Genomic DNA, 11,457 nt, shown 5'->3' on the forward strand with positions numbered 1-11,457 from the left:
AAAAAAAAACGGGGTTAGCCATGTGGGAGTGTCCAGCGCCTTAACCATCACGCCACCTGCTGGTCTCCAACAAAAAAAATTTTTAAATTCAAAAATAAAAATAAATTAAAATTTAGGTCTTGCCTAAGGTGTGGTGATTAAGGCGGTTGGATTCCACATGGCCAGCCATATGGTTTGAGTCCTAGACCTGGTGCTTTGAAAAGCACATGAGGCACATGTATGTGTGTGCCCAAAATCCCAAAGAAAAGGAAGAAATGGAGAAGGGGCTGCAGCATGAAAATGCCCCATGGCGGTGCTTTCTCACTTTCCCTATCTCTTCAGGGAATGCACATGCCTTCTGGTAAGGTTAAAAATAAATAATATAGGGGCCAGCAGGTGGCGTGGTGGTTAAGCATGCTGGATTCCCACATGGCCTACCATGGTGCGAGTTCCAGACCTGGTCGGTTGCCTTCTCGCTTTCTCTTTCTCTTGCTCTCTCGCTCTATCCCTCTCTGATCAAATTTTTTTTAAAAAGAAGCAAATAAATAAATAAAGTTAAATAAAATAATTCTTAAAAAATTAGTAAGTAAAAAATAAATAACATAAAATAAAATTTAAAACTTGGAGTTCAAAGATAAGGGTTTAAATCCAAATTTGCTACATAGTTACTGTATACTGTGGCAAATTTAATCATTCAGTCTAATCCGATAATGATCCCTGTGCCTGAGTGGTTTTGAGGAAAAGTGAGATAATATATGCACAAACACTAAGCTGTTCTTTACATGTTGTAATAAGGTAGGCAATAATTTGAATTTTTCTAGTGCACAGACCACTCACCTAGTTTATCAAGATACTGTATGGTAATTTTTTGTTCTTGTCAGTGTTGATTTCTGCTTGAGGGAAACCTCTGTACTATAATTTCAGCAGAGATTCTACTGTATATATTGGGTTGTTGGAAAAGTCATGACAGTTTTGCATAGAAAAACATAGAAAATACATCATGGTTTTTCTGACAACCCACTATTCCAAATTTTTTAAAAAATCATAATCTAGGGAACAGCAGATGGCATAGTAGCTACATCGCTGGACTCCCATGTAGCTGGCTGCAGTTCGTGTCTCAGACCCGGTGGCTTAAACTCACGCCAGGCACATGTGTGTGTGCCCAAGATCCTGAGAGGAGAATGGAGGAGAAGGGATTGTGGTGTGGCCATCCCCCTTGGGGGGTGATTTCTCGCTTTCTGTCTCTCCGTCTCTCTCTCTCTCTCTTTCTGGCAAGCGCATGCTCCCTATAGCAAAAAATGCTCAAAAAACAATTCATAATCTCTAGACCCAGCTGCATTGATACGTGCTGTTATGACACTGTGCTCCATAGTCTGGGGCCATATGGGAGACGCAGGTTCAATTCTTAGTCTAACCTAAAGGCTGGCAACACTGCAGGTGGTGGTTTGTGCTGTAGTCTCAGTTGGGAGGCTAAGGCGAAAGGTTTCGATGTGGTGAGACCCTGTCTTTGAAAGACACAATCATAACCTCCAAACTAGAAATTATTATAGTTGTGTGTTACACATGTAGTAACCACCGTAACAGATAAGCATATACAAGGGTATTTCAAAAAGTTTGTAGAAAAATGGAATAATAGTATGAATTTATTTTGGTACAAACATTTTTGAAATTCAGTTTTTCATAATATATATTTCCCATGAATTTTTTGAAGACTCCATGTATGTAAAACACTAGAGAATTACATGGGCAGATGGTTAGAGAGACGACTGGTCAGTTGAGAGGAGGAGCATAAGCCTCCTCCACATCACCCCTTGTGTTACAGTAAATTTCTCTATGGTTGTAGTCTGAGCAAAGCAGGAAAATCCTGAGCTACAGTAGATTATATTCTGAAATGTGCGTTATGGTCTGCTAGTGGCTTGATCCCTGTGATCAAGGAACCATGCCTGAATTAAGAGTTCCAACTAACAGGAAGAATGAAAAAAACAGACGCAGAACTGCCTGGAGATGAAATGGGGCTAGAGAGTTCTGATAACCAGCATCCCTAGCTAAATAAGGGAAGCAACATCTGGGTTTTTGCTATAGGGCATGTGTGCTCACTGGGGAGAGAGAGAGACAGGGAGAAAGAGAAATCAGCCTCTGGAGGTAGCTGACTGTAGCCACGCTACAATCCCTTCTCTTTCATTCTGAGATTTTGGGCATGCATGCACACATGCACACAAACCCAGAATGATTTTATTTTATTTTTTTTTTTGAGAGGTTTTTGCTGTAGGGTGCGTGCACTCGCCAGAAAAACAGAGAGATAGAAAGCAAGAAATCACCCCCTGGGAGGGATGGCCGAGCTGCAATCCCTTCTTCTCCATTCTCCTCTCGGGATCTTGGGATCTTGGGCATGCATGCATACACACATGCCCGGCATGAGTTTAAGCCACCGGGTTCGGGACTCGAAACGTGGTCGAATACACGGGAGTCCAGGGACATAGCCATTACACTAACTGTGGGTCCCAACCCAGAATGATTTTTTAGCCACCAAGTCTCGCACTAGAATGGTGGTAGGCTATGTGGGAGTCCCGTTCCTTAGCCACTACGCCACCTGCTGGCCCCAATCTGGGCCATTTCTAAGGTAAAGAGAAGAAAGAAGAGAATCCCTCTTTACCACTGCTCCTATAAAAAATGTCTCCAGATTCTAAGATGATAGAAAATAGTATGAATTTATTTTGGTACAAACATTTTTGAAATTCAGTTTTTCATAATATATATTTCCCATGAATTTTTTGAAGACTCCATGTATGTAAAACACTAGAGAATTACATGGGCAGATGGTTAGAGAGACGACTGGTCAGTTGAGAGGAGGAGCATAAACCTCCTCCACATCACCCCTTGTGTTACAGTAAATTTCTCTATGGTTGTAGTCTGAGCAAAGCAGGAAAATCCTGAGCTACAGTAGATTATATTCTGAAATGTGCGTTATGGTCTGCTAGTGGCTTGATCCCTGTGATCAAGGAACCATGCCTGAATTAAGAGTTCCAACTAACAGGAAGAATGAAAAAAACAGACGCAGAACTGCCTGGAGATGAAATGGGGCTAGAGAGTTCTGATAACCAGCATCCCTAGCTAAATAAGGGAAGCAACATCTGGGTTTTTGCTATAGGGCATGTGTGCTCACTGGGGAGAGAGAGAGACAGGGAGAAAGAGAAATCAGCCTCTGGAGGTAGCTGACTGTAGCCACGCTACAATCCCTTCTCTTTCATTCTGAGATTTTGGGCATGCATGCACACATGCACACAAACCCAGAATGATTTTATTTTATTTTTTTTTTTGAGAGGTTTTTGCTGTAGGGTGCGTGCACTCGCCAGAAAAACAGAGAGATAGAAAGCAAGAAATCACCCCCTGGGAGGGATGGCCGAGCTGCAATCCCTTCTTCTCCATTCTCCTCTCGGGATCTTGGGATCTTGGGCATGCATGCATACACACATGCCCGGCATGAGTTTAAGCCACCGGGTTCGGGACTCGAAACGTGGTCGAATACATGGGAGTCCAGGGACATAGCCATTACACTAACTGCGGGTCCCAACCCAGAATGATTTTTTAGCCACCAAGTCTCGCACTAGAATGGTGGTAGGCTATGTGGGAGTCCCGTTCCTTAGCCACTACGCCACCTGCTGGCCCCAATCTGGGCCATTTCTAAGGTAAAGAGAAGAAAGAAGAGAATCCCTCTTTACCACTGCTCCTATAAAAAATGTCTCCAGATTCTAAGATGATAGAATTCAGGGACCCAGAGTAGGAGTTCAGGGGAGATGTGGGCAGTTATGACTCACCTGCACATGCTGCTCTTTGACGCAGACCCATACAGTATAGACCCCAGGTTCCTTGGGCGTATAAGAAACATAGTATGTCCCATCCTTGTTATCTTGGACCGTTGTTCTCACTGGACTAAATGGAGATAACAGTTTAAAAAGTTACTCCAACAAGCCTCTCTCAGTTGCATATTATTTTAGGATGTAAACTCTACACCATTCCATTCAATATTATTTTCTTGGGGCCAGCAGGTGGCATGGTAGTTAAAGGTGCTGGATTCCCACATGGCTGACCATGGTTCGAGTCTTAGACCTGGCAGCTTGCTTTCTCATTTTCTCTTTCTCTGTGTGTCTCTGGTCAAATTAAATAATAAAAACAAATAAAATTAATTAATAATTCTTTTTAAAAATAGTATTTTCTCTTTTAGTTGCCAGATAGTGTATATGCTCACCAGAGAGAGACATGGAGAGAAAGAGAGGAGAAAGCGCCCCTTAGTGGGGCGTGGTCATACTGCAATTCCTTCTCTCTTTCTCCATCCCATTGGGATCTGGGGCACACATGCATTCTGCATTTTTCAAGCCACTGGGGCTGGGATTTGAATTGCAGTTGGCCATGTGAGATCCAGCTCCCTTAACTATTGTGCTAGGGGCTGGCCCTCAATATTAATTTTAAATGTCTCCCAAACAGGAAGCTTCTTTCATTTGTCTCAGAAATGTTTATTTTTATACGACAGGAAGTCTGATACTCATATGAATTAGTCTGATATTCAGATAAATTCCTAGAAAATGTTATTGTTTTGTTTTTAGTGTTTTTTTTTCTGGTGCTCTTTTGTTGCTTATTGTGCCTCTGACACATACTTTAATTCCATATAAAAATGTTTATTGTTCCTCTGACACATACTTTAATTCCATATAAAAACAAACAAGCTGATTACAATTGAAGACCAAAGAGGGGCAGAATTTTTAGAAGGGCACCATTTAGTCTAACATAGAAGTATTTTAGTTTGTCCCAAAGCTTGAGATTAAGACAATCTGACCAAGTTTTGAGACAGAATATAACTATAAAATAGAAAACAAATCTGGTCCCACTGGTCATTATCACATTTTCTCAGAGAACTATGGAGAGGTAAACTATAACTACCTATAAGCAGTAACATTTCCACGATCTCAAAGGACCTCATGTTTCCATGTTCCTCACTGCTCATTACCCATGACAATGAATTATGTAATACACACCTGTCCTTCTTATCTTTAGGGATAACAGCAACATGAACGTTGTCTCCTCCCCTGCCCATGATCTCTCCTGCAGCATCCTTACAAAGCAGGGTGAAAGAGGCTGCCTGTTTCTCTCGGGCTCTGTGGAGATCTGCAAAAGATAAACACTCAGTCCTCACCTCAAAGGTAAACTGCAGTGACTACATCCCCAGATCAGATGCCATCTTGCCTTTTCTCTGCAGAACAAATGGTTGTGCTTCCCACTTACTGTGACTGCTGGAACCCTGCCTCCTTTCTCTGCTCTTCCCCTTCTGCCTCCCTTCTTGGGAGAGCCTCCTAATGAGACTGGTTATCTCAGCCAGCAGCTTTCTTATATCCTGAACCTTAATTTTAGCCCTAAGGAAGCTTTGAAAATACTCAAGATTGACCTAGGTATTCAGAGAAGAAAACCTCTCAATTGTTGAGAAAGGCTAGTGACCCTCAAGCCCCCCTCTATACTGGTTCTTTCTGGAATAGGATTCAGCTTGGACCTTCCACACTGTGAGATTCACCACACCTCACTACACTGTGCTAAGGTGTTACAAGGAATATCCAGTAGTTATAGCTGCTGGTCCAGCATTCAGGTGAAGCAGCGTTTCTTAATAACCTGGGGTTCTTGAACTTGTATAAGGTCTATGGAGATGCTTAAGAGGATCTAAGAATCTCCTGAAATTGTTTACCCAAAATAGGGGGTATTTCTCAGGGGGAGATCATTCTGAAAGGGATCCATAACTTCCATATAGTTCAAAGTTCCTGTGCCAGAGTTAGGATAACTCCAAGATACAATCTTCCCGTCAGGATTGACCTGTGAAGTACATGCTGAGTAAGATGCTTCCTTTAGGAATAGGAAACTGGTCAAAATAAACGTTTTTTTTTTCCTCCACTGAATGAAAAACCTTCCATATTCTTTAAACATCAATGATATAAGGCTTATGTGAGGTAAAGGGTCATAGAAGAAAGGAAACCATAACTTTCCTCATTCTTCTGAGACCCTCTTTAGAACTTGGTCTAAGCAATCCCAGGCCTGCCATGCTCCTTTCTGAGCAGGTAGGATTTCGTCCTGCCCTCGTCAGTGCTGTTAACTCCTGCAGCTGCTGTCTGTGTTCTGTCAGGTGACAGAACAAAGCAAAATCTTTTTTTTTTTTTTTTGAGAGATTTTCACTGTAGGGTGCATGCGCTCGCCAGACAGACAGAGAGAGACATAGAGACAGAAAGCGAGAAATCACCCCCCAGGGGGGATGGTCACGCCGCAATCCCTTCTCCTCCATTCTCCTCTCGGGATCTTGGCACGCACACGCGCCCGGCGTGAGTTTTTTAAGCCACCGGGTCCGGGACACGAACCGCGGTCGACTACATGGGAATCCAGCGACATAGCCATTACGCTAACTGCTGGTTCCCACAAAGCAAAATCTTTAAATTGCTTGGTGGGTACTACTTTTCTGACCTACAAAGGGCCAAGCCTCATCCCTATATTGAATATTAGCTGTGTGTTGACTAGAACAAACAGGGCAAGAAAGTCTTTTAGAACACACACACTCTCTCTCCTTTGGAAAACAGCAAGGGAGCACTTCTTGGCTGAATGAAGGCTCGAGCTGAAAAAGCCACAAATCTTTCAATACCATGTCTCTTTCCACTACCTTTCAATGCCTATAAGAAATGCCTTCCTACCTTCTCCTTGAAGGACACATTGGGCTGGATCAACCTCTTTGGTATTAATGGCCCCATAAACTTCATAGCCATGGCACCGGCCTGCTTTTTCCTGAGGAGAGAAGCATATCTTTTCATTTACTCCAGGACGGGCACTGTATTCCATTTTATTCAGGTTCTTGAGCCGTTCTACTACCACGCCCTTGGTGATGAGGATCTCCAAGTCTGAGCCGCTGGTCAGCAAGTGCTCGGTGAACTCCACTCCAGTCCGCATATCTGCCAGCAGCTGTTCCAGCTGTGCCTTCTGCAGCTGCAGGGAATTTTCCTTCTGGACTCGTATGTCTTCCAGCTGCTTTAGGAGCTTGTCCCGATGCTCCTCAATGGCCTTGATGTAGCCCTCAGAGAATGTTCGGACATCGGCAGCGCCCGCTGAAAGGGATCCATAACTTCCATATAGTTCAAAGTTCCTGTGCCAGAGTTAGGATAACTCCAAGATACAATCTTCCCGTCAGGATTGACCTGTGAAGTACATGCTGAGTAAGATGCTTCCTTTAGGAATAGGAAACTGGTCAAAATAAACGTTTTTTTTTTCCTCCACTGAATGAAAAACCTTCCATATTCTTTAAACATCAATGATATAAGGCTTATGTGAGGTAAAGGGTCATAGAAGAAAGGAAACCATAACTTTCCTCATTCTTCTGAGACCCTCTTTAGAACTTGGTCTAAGCAATCCCAGGCCTGCCATGCTCCTTTCTGAGCAGGTAGGATTTCGTCCTGCCCTCGTCAGTGCTGTTAACTCCTGCAGCTGCTGTCTGTGTTCTGTCAGGTGACAGAACAAAGCAAAATCTTTTTTTTTTTTTTTTGAGAGATTTTCACTGTAGGGTGCATGCGCTCGCCAGACAGACAGAGAGAGACATAGAGACAGAAAGCGAGAAATCACCCCCCAGGGGGGATGGTCACGCCGCAATCCCTTCTCCTCCATTCTCCTCTCGGGATCTTGTCTTGGCACGCACACGCGCCCGGCGTGAGTTTTTTAAGCCACCGGGTCCGGGACACGAACCGCGGTCGACTACATGGGAATCCAGCGACATAGCCATTACGCTAACTGCTGGTTCCCACAAAGCAAAATCTTTAAATTGCTTGGTGGGTACTACTTTTCTGACCTACAAAGGGCCAAGCCTCATCCCTATATTGAATATTAGCTGTGTGTTGACTAGAACAAACAGGGCAAGAAAGTCTTTTAGAACACACACACTCTCTCTCCTTTGGAAAACAGCAAGGGAGCACTTCTTGGCTGAATGAAGGCTCGAGCTGAAAAAGCCACAAATCTTTCAATACCATGTCTCTTTCCACTACCTTTCAATGCCTATAAGAAATGCCTTCCTACCTTCTCCTTGAAGGACACATTGGGCTGGATCAACCTCTTTGGTATTAATGGCCCCATAAACTTCATAGCCATGGCACCGGCCTGCTTTTTCCTGAGGAGAGAAGCATATCTTTTCATTTACTCCAGGACGGGCACTGTATTCCATTTTATTCAGGTTCTTGAGCCGTTCTACTACCACGCCCTTGGTGATGAGTATCTCCAAGTCTGAGCCGCTGGTCAGCAAGTGCTCGGTGAACTCCACTCCAGTCCGCATATCTGCCAGCAGCTGTTCCAGCTGTGCCTTCTGCAGCTGCAGGGAATTTTCCTTCTGGACTCGTATGTCTTCCAGCTGCTTTAGGAGCTTGTCCCGATGCTCCTCAATGGCCTTGATGTAGCCCTCAGAGAATGTTCGGACATCGGCAGGCACTGCTTCCACTCTCTCTTGCAGGGCGCTGTTCATCCCATTGATCTGAGCCAGGGCTTCCTCCAGGGCCTCCACGTGGGGCTGGGTGCCTTTGAGGAGTTCCCGCACAAAGTCACCATGCTTGTGAATGACGTTGCTGGTGAAGTCGTAGGGGTGTTCTCGGTGCTCCCCAACCACGCAATCCCGGCACACGGGTCGGTCACACAGCTCACAGAACAGCCTCAGCTCCTCCGCAGGATGAGTGGGACACAGGATGGGCTTCCCAATGCGGCTGTAGCCTTTCAAGTCTTTTAGGTCCACCATGGTATGGTAAGTTGTTTTCTTCTGCCTCCTAGGGGCAAACAGACAGAACGGAAAATTGGGGAATTATTTCAGTTGGGAAAGTTTGGCAGAGAAGTTTGAGGAGCATGTGCTCTGAAGAAAAAGCACTTGAGTTCAGTTCCTTGCGCTAACCTCTTCCCTGCGTGATCATCTCTGATTCCAGTTCCTCATCTCTACAGTGGGGACAGTAGCAACCTGAAAGGCTGTTGTGTGGAATAAAATGACAGTGATCTAGTGCTCCGGCTTGGGGCAGGCCTCTGTAAAAGTTTGTACCGCTGATACTACATCTGGAACTTACCCCACAGAGTTAATTTGGCACGTTTAGAAAAGAGCCACAGCAAGCTAGAGGTGACAGAGAAAACCAGCACCAAGAGACAGAAACTGTGCCAGCGAACATAGCAATGAACCCCAAGCAATTAAAAGAAGAAAAAAAAAGTCTCATCCAGCTAAGATTTTGGTAAAGCATTGCCTTTGACTTGTACCTACATTACTCAAAACAGCAGGCCAGAATTTCCCTCAAGAGTTATAAATGTTACTAGAAAGAGTGAAATTGGTGGTCAGCAGAATCAAAGCTCTTTTATTTAATTCCCCTTTTTAGTAGCCCTCTAAAGATTCAGGAAAACCCCTAGGAAACCAGTGACTGGTCAGAGTTCCCGTTAGCATTCTGTCATCTTGAAGCTTATATGCCTATTCTGGCACCAAGAGAGTGGCTACAGAGAAAATAGGGTCAGCTGTTAGGCTGGCGGCAAGACAGTCATAGAAACTATCACATAATTACAAGTTAAAAATAACAAGAGTGAAGACTACTAAATTGTTCTGATAGTGAAGCCAGAAAATAGATGAAAGTCAGAACTTAGAAACTATTTCTGGTCGGACTGGCAGGTGGCATGATGGTAAGGGTGCTGGACTTGCACATGGCCAGCTGTGGTTTGAGTCCCAGACCTGGCAGCTTGCTTTTGCACGCTCTCTCGGTCCCTCTTGGGTCAAATTAAAATAAATATCATTTAAAAAACCAAACAAACAAAAAGCTATTTTAGGTTAATCCTAAAGCTTTGGTCATTTTACATTACGAAGTCTTGGATTGGGGTGGGGGGAATAAGAAGGGCCAAAGAGTGATCCATCTGACAAACTATACTTGCTAAATGCCATTAAAGACATATCTGTATCCCAGTTAACACCTACCAGACCACCTCACCAAACTCCAGAGTAACTCTAGGGTACAAGGCAAAGGCTTAGGTGAGGTACACCCAATCAGCACCTATACTGGGAAGGCAGCATGGATTAGTAGAAAGAGCACAGAATGTTTTAAGAAGATCTGCATTTAAGACTCAGTTCTTACCAGCTGTGGGACCTTGGCAAACCCCATCATATTGCCGTGCTTCAGTTTCCTCAAGTAATAAATGGGAGTGAAAATAGTGCCTGCCTTTTCATAAGAGTTGCAATGAGCAACTGAGATCAAGGGCAGGGACTATACTATTATATTCATGCTCCTCTGCTTCTCCAGCACTGAGTACCATCATTCATGGCACAAATTGATGACTGAAGGAAACTGAATGTGTGTAAACTGAAAAGGACTATGAAACCTTTATTGCTCTTATTATTACAGATACTATTTTAGGCTGACGGAATTAACTGCTGTCCTAGAGTATTTACTATTGCATCATATATTGTTCTTCAACCCTCCAAATTTGAGAGTTTTCCTTTCCATTGCTCACCCAGAGATTTCTGTCTGGACATCTCTTTGTATTCCACTCTTAAGCCACACCAGGTGGGGTACCCATCTTTACCTATGAGCCTGGCAGCAGAAGTGGCAGAGATTGGCTTTGCAGGTCTGACACCTCTTCTCCACTTCCCTGTCACTGCACAGGTCACACACCAGGCCCTGGCCTTCCCCACGCAGATTCTCCAGCATCACATCATTCATGGCCAGGTGGTCTATGGTTAAAGCCTTCACTCCACCCATGGGCAGATCCACCTGAGCATCACATACCGGACAGAGGATGCCGATCTGTGGCTGCAGACTGCGTGACTTGAGTTCCTGGAATATTGACCCCTCAGAGCTTGTGTCTGAGTCTCCCCCTCGGATGTCCACTATTGAGAAGGGTTCTAGCCGCTCCAGACACGTGGTGCAAACCGTGTGCAAACAAGGCAAGAGCCTGGGGGCTTTGAAAAGCCCCATGCACAAAGGGCAACGAGTCTTGCCCGAGTTCCCCAATGCAGTCCCACTGGGGAGTTTGCTCAGCGGCTTCCTGTTTTCTGACATATTCCCCACGTTTGTGCCCAGTATCAGAAAACGCCCTGGGCAGTTCTATAATGAAGTAGTAGATGATTAAGATCACCCAAAGAGAAGGTTGCCAACACTTGACCAGAGACCATAGGGACTCTCGTTGGCAAATAAAAGAGCAAACGGGAAGAGAATTCCTCAAAGGAACCACCCACAGATCTACTCACGAGGGCCCCTTCTTTTCCACGGCATCCCATACCAGACACGCCCACGCACTCATCTAAACCCGAAGTCCTCCTCCCCAGATGCGTTTCCAGGTCTACGTCTAGAGCTAGTCCTGCTAACAACACCTTGACCCCTACACCTCTCGCGCCCTCCACTGCCACCCCCCTCCCGCCACCCAACCCACTAGGTCCATGCCTGAGACGCGACAAGCACCCCCGCCCCC

The 11,457-nt window shown here is 44.7% G+C and overlaps 2 protein-coding genes across 3 annotated transcripts in view; one reads left to right on the top strand and one right to left on the bottom strand.

Moving 5' to 3' along the window:
- Nucleotides 1-11,378, bottom strand: part of TRIM45 (tripartite motif containing 45) — a 14,953-nt gene extending 3,575 nt beyond the window's left edge. For both annotated transcript variants that reach the window (XM_006161397.3, XM_027765511.1), the window contains exons 1-4: nt 10,573-11,378; nt 8,062-8,795; nt 5,010-5,139; nt 3,795-3,909 (exon numbers count right to left, since the gene is read on the bottom strand). In XM_006161397.3, coding sequence (XP_006161459.1) covers nt 3,795-3,909; nt 5,010-5,139; nt 8,062-8,795; nt 10,573-11,048 — 1,455 coding nt within the window. In that variant the 5' untranslated portion in view covers nt 11,049-11,378. The remainder of the gene's footprint in view (nt 1-3,794; nt 3,910-5,009; nt 5,140-8,061; nt 8,796-10,572) is intronic.
- LOC114004539 (uncharacterized) overlaps nt 11,111-11,457 on the top strand; it is a 12,985-nt gene continuing 12,638 nt past the window's right edge. The window contains exon 1 of the mRNA XM_027765507.1: nt 11,111-11,135. Coding sequence (XP_027621308.1) covers nt 11,111-11,135 — 25 coding nt within the window. The remainder of the gene's footprint in view (nt 11,136-11,457) is intronic.

The sequence above is a fragment of the Tupaia chinensis genome, unplaced genomic scaffold (genome assembly GCF_000334495.1).
Source record: "Tupaia chinensis unplaced genomic scaffold, TupChi_1.0 Scaffold138517_1, whole genome shotgun sequence".
NCBI classification, from domain to species: domain Eukaryota; kingdom Metazoa; phylum Chordata; class Mammalia; order Scandentia; family Tupaiidae; genus Tupaia; species Tupaia belangeri.